This window comes from Prionailurus viverrinus, chromosome B1 (genome assembly GCF_022837055.1).
Source record: "Prionailurus viverrinus isolate Anna chromosome B1, UM_Priviv_1.0, whole genome shotgun sequence".
NCBI classification, from domain to species: Eukaryota; Metazoa; Chordata; class Mammalia; order Carnivora; family Felidae; genus Prionailurus; species Prionailurus viverrinus.
Genome location: NC_062564.1, coordinates 160,802,878 through 160,819,038, shown reverse-complemented (window position 1 = coordinate 160,819,038; position 16,161 = coordinate 160,802,878). Strand labels below are relative to the sequence as shown.

General features: G+C 36.3%; 1 protein-coding gene across 2 annotated transcripts in view; it reads left to right on the top strand.

Annotated features, from left to right (window-relative positions):
• The window catches only part of SRP72 (signal recognition particle 72), a 29,212-nt gene extending 13,678 nt beyond the window's left edge, over positions 1–15,534 (top strand). For both annotated transcript variants that reach the window (XM_047856082.1, XM_047856083.1), the window contains exons 11-19: positions 601–673; positions 2,505–2,569; positions 4,164–4,259; positions 5,319–5,422; positions 5,551–5,628; positions 6,555–6,692; positions 10,210–10,247; positions 12,592–12,751; positions 13,399–15,534. In XM_047856082.1, the coding sequence (XP_047712038.1) occupies positions 601–673; positions 2,505–2,569; positions 4,164–4,259; positions 5,319–5,422; positions 5,551–5,628; positions 6,555–6,692; positions 10,210–10,247; positions 12,592–12,751; positions 13,399–13,576 (930 nt within the window). In that variant the 3' untranslated portion in view covers positions 13,577–15,534. The remainder of the gene's footprint in view (positions 1–600; positions 674–2,504; positions 2,570–4,163; positions 4,260–5,318; positions 5,423–5,550; positions 5,629–6,554; positions 6,693–10,209; positions 10,248–12,591; positions 12,752–13,398) is intronic.
• The last annotated feature ends 627 nt before the right edge of the window (positions 15,535–16,161 follow it).

Genomic DNA, 16,161 nt, shown 5'->3' with positions numbered 1-16,161 from the left:
ATTTGGAGATCAATTTAGCATGACTTAAAGGTTTGTTTTAGGTTAATAATACCAGAACATGCTTAATCTTTTTCAGTAATGTATTTTCCAATGAGTCCCAGTCTAAAAACTCAAACAATTACAGAGATACTGACTTGGTTTTTGTCATTCTAAACCAACTGCTAGATTACATGTTTGAAATTCCTGAGGGTACACTACATTGGAAAGTTGAACTGGGTAAAATTAGGACCATCCTGAAGGGCAGAGTTGTCTAGGCAGGGGTTCTCAGTAAGGATATATCATCTGTTTTGAGTATCTTATTTAAACAAACAGAACTATGTGGTAACCTGAATTATTATTTGTCTAGTAATGACTTCCTGGAACTTGATATTATTACACTTTCCGAGCATAATTTGATGTTTTTTTTCAGACATAATTTTAAAACAAAATAGGTATCAAATAAAATTTTTCCGGAATTAAAATTTTGATCTAAAACCAGAACTTTACTATCTTAAAACTGGATTTAAAATTCTGTGTAGATGTGGTAATTGAAACATGTGCAGCTAGTTGAATAAATTAGGTGTGATTTTTTTTTTTTTCCCTCCAACTAAAACATTTTAGGAATTCTCAGATCAACATCCAGAAAATGCAGCTGAAATTAAGCTGACCATGGCACAACTGAAAATTTCCCAAGGTATTGATAGTGATTTCATCATGGTTAAAATATCATTTTAATGGAAACATGATTAAAATGATTCTGAAGTACTTGTGGGCTATGTGATTTAAAAAATTTTGCGCGATGATGAATCATAATTATCGATGTTTCAAACAGCCTTTTCTTGGGCTATTAAATTTTTAGAATGATTCTCAGTATATGCCTTGAAAGTCAGTAGAAGCAAAGGATTCCTATGTTTCAAAAGATCATGCTTAACGCAGATTTCCTGGGTATGTCATGTGTAGAAATGCTTCTGTCACTTGGTAGTATCTATGTGAAATAAGGGTTACTTTGCATTCTAGTTCTCAGAATTTCTTAATCCTTTATCCTTTGTTTATATTTTGACTCATATCTTTGGGGGAGAAGAGGCAAGACAGTTTAATGAAAACTGATGTTTTTGAATCTTACAAAAAACTGCTTTTGTTTTTGCCCATGATTCTAAACAAACCCTGAGTGATTGTCTGTAGCTATGTATTATCTGCATTTGGTAACCACTATCCAAGTATAACTATTTTAAGTTTAAAATTAAACGAAATTTTAAAAGCCAGTTCCTCCTTTGTGCTAGACACATTTCAGAAGCTTCATAACCACATGTGGCTAGTTGAACAGGGTAGATTAGGAAATTTCCATCATAGAAAGTTGTATCTCTGGTGTAGACCATGCATTCTCAGCATTGGGTGGTGGGGATCAGTTGTTTGGTGGATGATCAGAAAAATTACAGATATTATGATGGCTGAAATGAAAATTTCATGGGTAAAGATGAGAATTGACAATGGGGGGGGGGGAGGAAATGTCTTAAAAGGCTCCATAGTGTAATGAAAACAAGATTGAGAAACATTGTTGGTCTTGGGGTGCCTGGCTGGCTCAGTTGGTAGACCATGAGACTCTTGATCTCAGGGTTGTGAGTTCAAGCCCCAGAGCCCCATGTTGGGCATAAAGATTACTCTAAAAGAGAAAATACAAATGGGCGCCTGGGTGGCTTAGCTGGTTAAGTGTCCAACTCTTGAGACTCTTGATTTCAGCTCAGGTCATGAACTCATGGTTTGTGAGTTCAAGCCCTGTGTCAGGCTCTGCACTGTCCTGACAGCACAGAGATTCTCTGTCTTTGTCTCTCTCTCTCTGCCCTTCTCCCATTCATGTGCACACGTTGGCATGCACAGATGCTCTCTCTTTCAAATATAAATAAACATTAAAAAAAAAATTATATATCTTCCTGTTACCCATACTCACATTTCCTTAACTTCCTCTCTTAATTTTTCTTTTCCCACGTCTCCTTTTTCTTGCTCTTCCCCTTATTTTCTTTACTTCTCCAGTTTTCAGTTTATTTTTGAAAGGATTATTTATCGTACTAAAATTACTAAGAGCCTATCATGGTTCCTGTGACAAGTCTTTGAAAGGTTATGTTAGTGAGGTATGCAATGAGTAAAAAAAACAGTATTTTGACACCATAGGAAGTTTGCCATTGCGCTCCCATCTACAGTATTTCATATTTCAAAGTCTTTAGGGTAGAGCTTCCTTTAAGTGACAGTCTACGAAAGGATAAATAGAACTTAACAGACTAGGTGGGAGTTGGGATACTTCTTTTCTGGTAACATCTCTGCCATTAACTCTGTGGGTGTAAGCAAACTATATTGTTTCTTTAGGACTCCGTTTCTTTATGTATATGTAAAAAGAATAAGTAGAGTACATTATCTCCAAGATCCCAAAGCTTGAGTATTTAGAGATACTACAAAGTGACTTAAACTTCTTGTATTTTTTTCATAATATGTTTTCTTCAGTGTGATGATGATGATGTTTTTAATCTCTCAAGGTAATATATCCAAAGCATGTCTAATATTGAGAAGCATAGAAGAGTTAAAACATAAACCAGGCATGGTGAGTTTAAAATATTAAAAGACTGAAAGTAATGGAATTATAGTTTGTTGGTATGTTTGATTTTTTTGTATTTAATTTCTATTTATTCATAATGCAGTAGTAGTTAAAATACAGTTATTTATCTGGTATACATTTAATCTCACTTTATGTTCTGCTTTGCATTGGTTTATTAGGCAAATATTTGAGGCACTATTTAGGCTTTATATTATCACTGAAAGCCAACTTTAAATGATCTAAGACCTACATAGGGAATTTCTTAGCCTAAATTATTCTGTCATGTCTTCAGTGTGGTATTTTGAGCTAAAACAATTTAGTAATAGTGGCCAACAAATTTAGTTTTTATTTCTCTGATGATTCAAGCATCACAGGTTTAAATCAGTGATGTTGCTGTGAAAGCATGTGTTTCAAAGCAGAGACTAATGCTGTAGTTGGTGGTATGTGCATTTATTGTACAGGGACTTTTATTCATGTCTGTATCCTCTAACACAGCTTGTTTACAGTCAGCACTCAGTAAATGTATAACAGTAGTGCTTTCTCTTTTGAAGACTCATATTTTAAAGACTGGGTGATAATTACTTTATATTAGAAGCAAACGTAAAGGTTCCTACTATTTCATATCTGGCCTTTCAAGAAATATTTCCACTTCATCTAGATTGTTGAATTTATTGGCATAAAAGTTGTTCCGATATTTCTTATTTATCTCTTTAAGATCTGTAGAACCTCTCTCATTCCTGACACTGGCTGTTCAGGTCTTCTTTTTCTGTTTTCTGGTCAGTTTAGCCAGAGGTTCATCAGTTTTACTGATTTTCTCTAAGATCCAGCTTTTTGTTTCTCTTTCCTTTCTGACCTCATCTCATTGTGCCCCTCCCATTCTCACTATACTCCAGCCACATGGGCCTCCATGCCTCCATACCAGGCAAGCTTTTCACTGGCTTTTTGTAGTTCAGGCCAGATACAACTTATGGGACATTAGCTGTGCTGCAGTGTACCTCACCAATCAAACATTGGAAGTCCCAGCAATGTCTTACCTTATAAACTAATACTCTAAACACTTACTCTCAACTTGTTATACTTACCTTACCATACACTGGTAACAAACTGTGAACTGGCACTACTTTAAGAGGAAAGCTGGGGTGCCTGGGTGGCTCAGTCAGTTAAGCGTCCAACTTCGGCTCAGGTCATGATCTCGCGGTTTGTGAGTTTGAGCCCCGCGTCAGGCTCTGTGCTGACAGCTCAGAGCCTGGAGCCTGCTTCCGATTCTGTGTCTCCCTCTCTCTGCCCCAGGGTCTCCCACTTGTGCTCTCTCTCTGTCTCTCAAAAATGAATAAATGTAAAAAAAAATATTTTTTAATAATAATAAAAAAATAAGAAAGTTACATTTTATAGATAACTACCTTTGCATTTGGAAACCACTGCTGTATACAGTATTTCTAGTTACTGTGCTCTAAAAAGATAATAATTTTTATGATGAATTTGGTATTGACAGAGCCTAGCAACTTTTATTTTCTATTTCTTCAATTTTTTTCATTTTCAAAAAGCTTATTCTGGGAGAGAAGGGAATTTTATTCATTAATTTATACTTTTGGCTGGGTAGGTGTCTGCATTAGTGACTATGTACAGCCATGAGGAAGATATTGATAGTGCCATTGAGGTCTTCACGCAAGCTATCCAGTGGTATCAAAACCATCAGGTAAATATGTGGAAGAAATTGTCATGAGGGCATGTTTTTACATAAAAATAAAAAGCTTCAGGGGCACCTGGGTGGCTCAGTTGGCTAAACATCCTACTTTGGCTCAGGTAATGATTTCATGATTCATGGGTTTGAGCCCTGCATCAGGCTCTGTGCTGATAGTTCAGAGCCTGGAGCTTGCTTTGGATTCTATGTCTCCCTCTCTCTGCTCCCCCCTGCTCGCATTCTCTCTCTCTGTCTCTCAAAAAAATAAAACATTAAAAAAAAATAAAAAGCTGCAAGTAGTGAACTTAGTGAATAAAATATTCCAAGTCACTGTTTAAAGAATGGAATATTATTAGACTGTCAAATTAATTTTTTAAGTATACCAAGTAATGTTATTAGAAATAGGAATGGCTGCAAAATTAAAAACAGAAGTTCAGTTATGGTTTTAACTGTGTGTGTGTGTGTGTGTGTGTGTGTGTGTGTGTGTGTGTGTGTGTGTGTTCGTGTATAATCTCAAAAAACAGTAATACATGAGTGCATTAGGAGTGCTAATCTTGTCGAGAGAGAGCTCGTGGATGGTAGTAATTGGTGAAACAATAAATACATGCAGTAATTGTATCTCATGTGTCCATGGAATAGGAACACTTTTCATTTTTTCCATTATGGGTTTGTTTATAGGCAGTATCCAATTTATAAATATACATTCACACAGTATTTATACTGTTAGCACTATTAGCAGTGGAGGGATATCAGGGTTCTGGGAAATACTGTGTTAATATTTGAGAACTGTGGTGACATATCTTTAATATTTGCTCATGGGGAAATATTTCTAGTTATAGACAGTGTAGAGATAGGTTATGCTCCAAATTCATAAATTGGTCATCACTTGTATAATTTGTCTACCTCCCTCCCTGTATGTGTGTTATTTTTTGTTGTTTCATGCATTCAGTATAACTTAAGATGAGGAATGTAATGGATAGGTCCATCTTAAAGGTCTAATGAATATAATAACTTTATGAGCTTGCTAGATATTTAGCTTAAAACTTTTTTTTCCTCTTCTTTTTGAACCTGTAGCCCAAATCTTCTGCTCATTTGTCCTTGATAAGAGAAGCTGCAAACTTCAAACTCAAATATGGGCGGAAAAAGGAGGCAATTAGTGACCTAGAACAGCTATGGAAGTAAGTTCTGAAAGGTGGAGATGTAAAAATGCAAATTGTATTGCTGTTACTTGATACAAATAAGTTATTTTCTTGTTTATGTTACTTTTTCCAGTTTCATAAACTGTTTACTATCCTTTTTTTTTTAGACAAAATCCAAAAGATATTCACACCCTGGCGCAGCTTATTTCTGCTTACTCACTTGTAGATCCTGAGAAGGCAAAAGCGTATCCTTTTGATTGTTGTTCCAGATAGCTTCCAAATGCATGCTAGATCCTTTCCACTACCTCATTTGACCAGGGCTTTTTCTGTCGTCGTTTTTGCTTTTTGTTTTTTGTATTTTTTTTTAAGACTTTATTTTTAAGTAATCTCTACAACCATCGTGGGGCTGGAAATCACACCCCAAGATGAAGAGTCCACAGGCTCCACAGCTGAGCCAGCCAGGTGCCCACTCCCCAGCAGGACTTTTTCTGTTGTAAGTTTCAACAAACAAACAACACCCTCTACTAACTAGTAAGAGCAAAAATGAGAATTTATTGATCTACATGACTAAAAACTACCATAACAGATCCATCTTGGGGTACAGTTTGATCCAGAAGCAAAAATGAAGTCAACAAGATGCAGCTGTGTCTCTTCAGGTTCAAGTCCAGCAGCATAAAAAAAGAAAAGAAAAAGCATATTTTATTTGAGTAGTTGTGAAAGATTCTGAGATGTCATTTTGATTGAGCTGTCTTAAGTTACATGCCCATCTCAATTACTGGAGAGATTCAGTGCCTTAATTGGCTGTGCTACTCTGCTCCATCAGGGTGTGCTCATGAACCCAAGGTGGAGTGGTGGATGCTAAGCAGCCATGAGTCAAAACTTTTATAGTGAGCAAGTCTATGATGTATAACCGTGGTAGTTGTTTTAGAATGGAGATTTTATTAAGCCACCATCTTGAAGTGTGTCACTGAGTTAAGGAATGGATGATTAAATTATTGCTCTTTTTTCAGGGTATATGATATGTAATTGACCTTATGACCTGATTTGTTATTCTGTAGAAGATTTAAGAACATTTTTTTTACTTTTGGCAAAGGACATCAAAAACTGTCTTTCTTTTAACAGACATATATATGTATATATATTGTGTTCCTGAACTCCTGTTCAATCCCAGTCTTAGTAAACACCTGCCCTCGTCAGATAGTATGTCTCTGAAAGTAGATGTCGAGGCTCTTGAAAATTCTCCTGGTGCTACTTACATTCGGAAAAAGGGTGGAAAAGTTGCTGGAGATAGTCAACCAAAGGAGCAAGGGTAATGTTTTTCATTGTAACATTCACTAATGCTGACTTTAAATTATATAAGGAATAAAAAATACATTCTGTGAAAATTCCATGTGAATAAAGTTTAAGTCCCCTTTGTTCCCCTTCTCTTTTGCTATACCCAGTTCTTAGTCCTCATCCTGTTTACCCCCTAGTAGTGTACTCTGTTCCCCCTAGTACTGAGTGTATATCCTTCAGGATCTTCTTTGTGTTTACACACAAAGATAATTTTAAAATATTTTCTTTGGATTGGTTTATTTTTTGTTTTTTTACAGAAGGGAGTAATATATTGTTCTTACTGTTTTCCGCCTTTTGTTCTACTGAGTCGTGGAGATTTTTCCATATTCCTAGTATAGACATACTTCATTCTTTTTATGCATAGTATTCCATTGGCTGGATATTCTCTACTTTTTTTATTTGTAAGTTTTTGATGTACACTTAGTACATCATTTAGTAATTCTATACCAGAATTCAGATGAAGTTTATTTTGTTGATTTGGAGGAAGGATTAGCCAGCTACATTAACTTAGAAGTCATTCTTTTTTTTTTTTTCTTTTTTAAAGTTTACCTGTTTATTTTGAGAGAAAGAGAAAGAGAGAGCTCACACATGTGTGCAAGAGTAGGGGAGGGGCAGAGGGGGAGAAAGAATCCCAAGCGGGCTCAGTGCCACGGGCTTGAACCCACAAACTGTGAGGTGGTGACCTGAGCCTAAATCAAGAGATGGACTCTCTCAACCGACTGAGCACCCAGGTGCCCTAGAAGTCAGCAATTCTTACTCTCCCATATTGCCATCTCAGAAACACTGTGGAGGCCTACAGTGTAATGTTTAAGATTCTATGAATAGAGAGTCAGGATGAATAGAGAATGGAAGGCATATAACCCTTCCCCCAGATTTGTGGCTTTCATAATTTTTCACTGTTTTCTCCTTTTTTGAAAGAATGCCTTTTGAAATGCAAATTTTTTGTAACTTAAAAAAATATATCAACAACAGTATATGATTAACTTTGTTATGAACTCTATTTGGTAAAAAAAAATAAAAAATAAAAAAAGCACTGTCATCCTGATAATAGGTTTTTAAAACTAAAATAAGGAATTGTAGGTCCCAGAGATACTACATTGTTCCATATTCCATTTCATCATATAAGTCCTACCTCAAGCTTCACCAAAATGAAAAATTCAAGCCAGATCTTAAGGGGATTTTTAAATAACACCTATTTTATATATCTTTAGTAATTTTTTTCCTCTTCCAAAACAGAGTTGAGTAATCAGTAGGAATATAGTTCTTTTCTAATTCTTTATTTATTTATTTATTTATTTTTTAACTAATCTCTATATCCAGCATTGGGGCTTGAATTTACAGCCCAAGAATAAGAGTCACTGCTTTTCCAAATGAGCCAGCCGGGTGCCCCCTTTTCTAATCCTAAGTCTAGCAGAAGGAAATAATAAATTAAATCCATTTAATTTCAGTAAAGGTTGCATGCTCTGTGATTGTGCAGAGCATAGAGGAGTACACCAGAGGGAACAGTTTCTTCCTGGGGACAGTCAGGGGTTAAAAAATTACTTCAAGGAGGAAGTGATTGTGTTGACTCTTAAAGAGGATGAATTAAGCAGAGTGCAAACAAAAGCAAAGAAGAAATTGCAGAGAACCTTTGAGAAATTGCAGGTCTGACTGTAGAGTGTGATTAGTAGAGAGTCAATTTAGAAGACTATTGCATGGTCTGGGTGAGAGATGAAACTCGAAAGTAAGACCCTGTTGGGGCATTTGGGTAGTTCAGTTGGTTAAGCATCCACCATTTGATTTTGGCTCAGGTTGTGATCTCACATTTCATGGGTTTGAGCCCCACACTGAGTGTGCGCTGAGCGTAGAGCCTGCTTGGGATTCTCTCTCTCCCTCTCTCTCTTCTACTCCCCTGCTTGCGTTCTCCTTCTTAAAATAAATAAAAAGTAAACATTAAGGGACACTTGGCTCAGTCAAACATCCAACTTCAGCTTAGGTCATGATCTCACAGTTCATAAGTTGAAGCCCCACATGGGGGCTGACAGCTCAGAGTCTGGAGCCTGCTTCATATTCAGTGTCTCATTCTCTTTCTGTTCTTCCCCCGCTCGTGCTGTCTCTGCCCCTCCCTCTGTGTGTGTGTGTGTGTGTGTGTGTCTCTCTCTCTCTCTCTCTCTCTCTCTCTCTCTCTCTGTCTCTCTGTCTCCCCCCCCCCTCGCAAAAATAAACATTTAAAAAAGTTTTTAAAGAAAGTAAATAAATAAACATCAAATAAATAAAGACACTGTATGTTGCATATCCTATTTTTGAGGGTACCCCGAAAGAACTTCCACAATTGAATGACTTGTTAGAATGACTTCTTGGCAGGAATTGTTGCAGTCTCATCTTTATGCTTCACTGTTTCATAGTTCCCATAGAGATATAGCACATATGATTATGTACAGAGGTATTTTCTGTCTGCCTCTTAACTGCTGTCAATACTTGCTGAAGTGTCTTCTTGATTTTTCATGCTCCTTTCAGCACCACCACCCCCTTTTTTGGTCAGTGTACTTAATGAAGATTTTACTTAAAAAATTCTATAAACTTACCAGTTTCAAGATTTGAAAGATAAAGAAGTACAGAGTAAAAGCTTCCTCCCACCCATGTGTGCTCTCCTCTCTCCAAGGTCACAGCCAATGTTACTTGTCTTACATACCCTCCCAGAGATATTCTTTGTGTGTATGATATGTATACATGTTCTTTTGCCTAAGAGTTTAGTTACCTGTTGTTTTACCAAGCATATAACTTCACATAGTATTGTAGATTTTTTTGCTTATTCAAGTTTCTTCCCTTTTTACACAGACTTAATATATGGCAATGTAAATGGTATCTACATTGCTAGCCCTCTTTTTTAAACCACTTTCCAAAAGCTGCAGTGTACGAAGCTTGATTAAACTTAACCAGTATACTGAAAACAATAATACATTGTGTGTTAACTAACTAGCATTTAAATAAAAATTTGAGGAGGAAAAAAAATACCTAGAGAGGAATTGAGATTATGACTTACTCAATTTAACATTTGTTCCTGCAGCTACTTGAAGAGCAGCAGAATTAGTGCCCCAGCATTGGCTCTTCCATCACAGACACTTGAAGCCAGCCAACCTGAAAACAATGACCTCACTCAAACCATTTTTAAAGGCTTTTAGGAAGGACAGATGCTCCATTGGGTGATACCTTGTTCCATCAGTATGTATGGAATCCTCTACACCCAAGGCCAATTTCTACTGGCAGAGTTTGTTCAGTGTGTTTTTGTTTTTGAATAAAATATGCTTGAATGCAAAAGTGGAAAAAGTAAAAATAAAAAAAAAAAAAAAACTTAACCAGTATTAATATCCCAGCTAGTTTATAAAGTTTGGCAAGACAATATAAAATCTTAAATGCTTTTATGATAAAATGCCCAGCTCACTCTTTTGCACGTTTATTCTGCTGTAAATATTTTATCATGATGATGGTAATGATATTTCTTCTCTTTATAGACAAGGAGATTTGAAAAAGAAGAAGAAAAAAAAGAAAGGTAAGAATTTTTTCTTTTTTTATCTTTAGATTCTGTCTTATAGAATCTTCAATTAAATGCTTGGGTTTAGCCCTATATAAAAGTCATCACGCATAAATACACTGTCCTCTCTTCTGTCTTTGAACACTGACTTTAGTCTCGACTATAGCTAACATTTTATTTTTTTAAAGAGTACAGCTGTAGAGAGTTTGATTCCCTGAATTTACATTGTTCCTCTAGTTATGTTGCTCTTTTGCTGTGACTGTGAATAGGTTACTTAAGATACCTGCCTGAGTTTTTCATCTATGAAATGGAATGTGGGGGCGCCTGGGTGGCTCAGTCGTTAAGCATCCAACTCTTGATTTCAGCTCAGGTCGTGATGCCTAGGGTCGTGGGATTGAGCCCTGCATCAGGCTCTGTGCTGGGCATGGAGCCTGCTTAAGATTCATTCTCTCTCTCTCTCTGTCTCTTTCTTTCTTTCTCCCTCCCTCCCTCCCTCCCTCCCTTCCTGTCCCTGCCCCCTTCTCCCCCACTTAGGCTCTGTCTCTCTCTTAAAAAAAAAAGGTGGGGCGGGGAACAGAGCTTGTTGTTTATATCCACTCTTTCAGAGAAGGACTTTCTGCAGCTGGCATGTCTTTCCCATTAATCTGATGGGGCCAACATAGGTCAGTGTCCAGCCCTGAACCATTAACCAGGGGAATGCCGTACATTGTTTGGCTTAGGCTATAGTTGATTTTAGTCCATAGCAGGAGAGGGTAGAATTACCATGTTTGGCGTCAACTAGTCAGAGGTTATCCTTGGAGCCACCTACCTGTTTCTGAATCTGGGAAATTTGTGGTGTAAATCACATTGTTTTTGATTTTGTTCGCTATTGTGTTAGAATTCAGGTCTCTCAAGTCTGCTAAGTTTATTACCATTCCTCCATCTGTTTTCCTGCTTCCAAAATTTTATTGATAATATATTTTTTCCTATTTTTCCTTCTAATGTGTTTGTTTCCATCTTAGTAGAGTTTTGGGATGGTGCAGAAGCTAATGTTTGCATCCAGCCCACTATAAGTATTTGTTTTATGTATTAATAATACTGCAAGGGAGCAGCCGATAACTGTAGGTAGAAATAACTTGCCGTTTCACTTACTTTTTTATTTTTTGTAGTTTCTAGATAAGTATTTTTTAAAACTTACAAGTGATATATGTTCATTCTTTTTTTTCTAAGTGTTTATTACTTATTGTGAGAGAGAGAGATAGAGAGCAAGTGGGGGAGGGGCAGAGAAAGAGGGAGAGAATCCCAAGCAGGTTCTGTGCCGTTAGCACAGAGCCCAACTCGGGGCTTGAACTCACAAACTATGAGATCATAACCTGAGCCGAAACCAAGAGTTGGACACTTAACCGACTTAGCCACCCAGGCACCCCTTGAGAATATTCTTATACATAACCTTGTGTCTTTTGGATATCTGCAGGATAAATTTCTAGAAGTATGAATTTTGAGTGGCACTGCTAAATTTAATCACTCTCTACAAAGGCTAAACTGTGTACACTTCTGCCGTAATGTTTGAGTGTTTCTCACTATTTCACCAAAACTGGGTATTACTGCTTTTAATATTTGTTAGTTTGATAGAATTTTGTTACCTTTTTCATTTCTAATTAGTGAGGTAGAAGAGCATTTTTTCACATTATTAAGGACTTCTATTTCTCCTGGCTTACCCTAATAATAGCAGTGCCCATTTTTTTTGCATTTACCTATTGATTATCAAGACCTTTTTGTACATTAAGAATATCAGTCCACTCTGTTATATAGCATGCAAATATATATATATATGTGTGTGTGTGTGTGTGTATGATACATATATATATATATATATATTTGCTATTTCTCTTAAAAATATATCTCTTACCAAATGAAGTTGAGAATCCTTTATATAGGGGTGCCTGGGTGGCTCAGTCGGTTAAGCATCTGACTTCAGCTTAGGTCATGATCTCGTGGCTTGTGAGTTGGAGCCCCACATTGGGCTCTCTGCTGTCAGTGCAGAGCCTGCTTAAGATCCTCTGTCCCTCTCACCGTGCTCCTCCCCTGCTGGTTCTCTCTTTCTCTGTCTGTCTCTCTCAAAAAAAAAAAAAAGTAAACTTAAAAAAAAAGAATTTTCTATATAGATACATCTGTGAAGTCTTTTCCTTTATGGCTTCTGAATTTTCTGTCATGCTTAGAAATAAGGCCTTTTCCTCTGCTAGATTATACAAATAAAACTTTCTCAGATGAACTTACTTCAATTTTAATGTTATTTATTCCCAGGCTAGGACACATTCCTTAAGCAAACTCTCTTGAAAACATTACGGACAGATTTCTCATTCCTTTATCAATTGTTATACAGGAAAACTGCCTAAGAATTATGACCCAAAGGTGACCCCAGATCCAGAAAGATGGCTACCAATGCGAGAACGTTCTTACTACCGGGGAAGAAAGAAGGGTAAGAAGAAGGATCAGATTGGAAAAGGGACCCAGGGAGCAACGGCAGGAGCTTCATCTGAACTGTAAGTCATTGCTCCTCAATTGAAGTCACTCAGAGCATAGGTTGATTCTTTTTCAGATTGACTCAGGATCATTAGTAAGAATTTTTAAATATATTTTAAGTTAAGAAGTACAGTCAGATATGTTTAATAAATGTTTTATAATATACTTATGGAAAGAAAAGAAAATGTGGTGTTTCTGATTTGATTATATTGTAAATACTAGGATTGTAGAATTGTATTATAAATGTTAGGATTCGGTATCTTCAAACGGAAGCTCTAAATACACTTGTCATTCAACTGAATATGTAGATAAACAGATACTATAAGATGACTAGAAAGAAGTTATTAAAAATGTTACTAAATAAGTTATTTCTACATTGTAAGATTATAGGTCATTTAAATTTTTTTCTTTTCTAAGCTTTCTAAAAATTGGCATGAACCATATATTACTTTTTCTTTAATTATGAAGCAGTAAAAATTGTATTCAAAAGAAAAATGGATAGGGAGTTGGGAATCCCCCTTTAAAAGAAATAGAATAATAAAAAAAAAAAAGAAAGAAAGAAAGAAATAGAATATATGTGGAAGATTGTTAAGAATAATGTGTTTTTATAGCCTTTTCTTTTGTTGAATATATGAATGACCAACACTTCCTGATCTGATGATTTTAGGGATGCCAGTAAGACTGTGAGCAGCCCACCCACCTCCCCACGACCTGGCAGTGCAGCAACATCGGCTGCATCTACAAGTAATATCATACCCCCAAGACACCAGAAACCTGCAGGGGCTCCAGCAACAAAAAAGAAACAGCAACAGAAAAAGAAGAAAGGTGGAAAAGGTGGCTGGTGATTGGAACATTCTTGTTTCCAGGCTATTTTTAGTCTCACTGACACTAGGAACATAATAAAGGTAACACAGCAAGAAACACAGAGTTCCTCCCTCACCCATCCCCCACATTTTCATAAAATTATTTTCTCATGCATCAAACAGGAAAACATCTTCCTCAGACTCTGCCTAGTCAGACTTAGCCTACTTGTACTACCTAGCTTTGCACAGATGATAAGCCCTCAAAATAATGGGGCATTTTCCCACCTTGATCTCTGTTGCATCCTTTCTCTTTGTGTGCTGATCTGGTGTTTTTTCAGTTTCACAAACAAGGCATGTTATCCAAAGTTTCCTAGGATTTAAACAGAAACTACTTCTGTTCCAACTAGAGTCTGAAGATACTTGTTCCTACCAAAGCCCATTTTAAATTATGTCTTAGGAGGCCTTAGGAGACTGAAAGTGGAATCTTCTTAGCATTCCAAATAAATAACTGCTTAGAAATATCATGTGATAAAAAGGGACCTTATTAATACACTGGTGTTCTTCACTTCATTACATAAGTGGCCACAGGAAAACTAAAGTAAATGTCATGATTAATTCTAACTATAAATTCTCTGTTACGTGATACTGGAATATGGGATACTACATATACTATATATGTTATTTATATATATATATATAGTAATGAAAGGTGTGTGGGTGTGTATATGTACATATGTATACACAAGTACACACATATATATAAATTAAGACTTCTTTGCACCCCAGTATTGTTTTCAGATGATGATAGCATTATGCTGATTTATCACCATTAAAGAACTCAAGCAAATGTATCAATGTTGCAAGAAGTTGACTCCTAGACTCAGTGGTTCTGAGGTCAGATGGGTCTGGACTGTTTCAGTCAGAAAGATTTAATGGCCCTGTCAAGAGCTCAAACATTGACTTCTGAGGTAGAGAGAAAATCCACCAGAGTTCAGTAGCAGGCAGTATTAGAACTTAACAGAACTGTTTGGCCCAGTTAATAGATACTGAAATGACTCCCCTTCATCATTCAGAGTACATGCATTCATTACCCTTCTCAAAGTAATGAAGTATTATACAGTCAGTCTGGTGTCAGTGTTGCTCTGGTCTTTCCTCACCTATAAGCCACTTTCCCATTGAACCTGTGAGACAGACACACTGGGATGCCCACCCTTGTGAGTATTCATTTTGTGCTGCCCAAGATAGCATTGAATCTAGACTTTGAGTATTTCTTTATGATCATATATTACTTTGTCCTTATTAATAAAGTGCTGCTGTGTTTGACTCTGAACATATCAAAACTTCCTCAAAGAGATTTTTAAAAGGCTTTCTTCCTCTACAAAAGTAAGAAATGTGGTGCTGCCTTTCTGTTTAGCATAATCAGAATCTGCAGTAACATCTAAACAAGAGACCCTCATATATGAATGATTTATTATGGCATAATACTTTTTGAGCTCAGAGAATACTCTTGGTAAGAGTGATGTACTTACTCCTTCTGAATATATACCCCATTACAGGAATAATTGTTAGTAAACTTGTTAGTTAGGAATCCATTAAATTTCTGTGGTGAAGGATAATCATTTTTAGGTTAACTGAGCTACAGAATTTTGTTGAAAATTATCCATTGTTGAAAATTTTGACCCAATGCACCAAAAAGTGAAATTTACATTTCTCTACTTAGTCACTGTAATTGCTAGTCATTGTCATTACCAGCCATTACTAAGCAACTGAAACCTCAGTTTAAATAAATTATAATTGTCAAATGAAGTATAAACATCTACATTAAATTTCTAGTAATTGTTTCTTCTTTTGGACAGGTCTTTAACCAATGACATATATACTTTGTGTATATATATATATGTGTGTGTGTGTGTGTGTGTGTGTGTGTGTGTGTACATTTATAAAAGACAATATGGATACATCCATTCACTGTGGTACATTTTAAAATAAAAGATTCTAGCAGTGAGTATGGATTAAGGTGTTATGGGTCTTGGCATTTTATAGGGACTTCTGGTTGGTATATGAAGAATTTTTTAGGCTGAATATCTAAAATTGTTTCTTGCCCCTCCCAGAAAGCTACAAAACTAATCTGATGGGACTGGAAGAACCCAGTTTTACCTTCCAGTATATAAACAAATTGAGTAGTAAACATTTTTTAAGTTATTAAGCACAGCATTTTCAAGGCTGAGTGGAAACTGCTAACCTGAAAAACTGTTGCATTACTCAAACCTGGAACCTGCCTTTCATTCACTGTTCCTTGCAAGCCTATTTGAACGGTAGATCTGATGAAGGAAAGTCAGTTTATTGCATTGATTATTTTGTTGGATTGTGAAATATGTTTTTGAATGCAGTTTAATGAAATAAGTGTTGCCTGGGTGGCTCAGTTAAGCATCTGACTTGATTTCTGCTTAGGTCAGGCTTAGATCATGATCTCCATATTGAGAGCTAGCGTAGCATCAGGCTTTGCAAGCTGAGCCTGGGCTGAGCATAGGATTCTTTCTCCCTTTCTACCCCTTACCCCCTTGTGCTCTCACTTTCTCTCAAACATTAAAGCAAAATAATAAAAACCATCCATATGCTTTTAAACC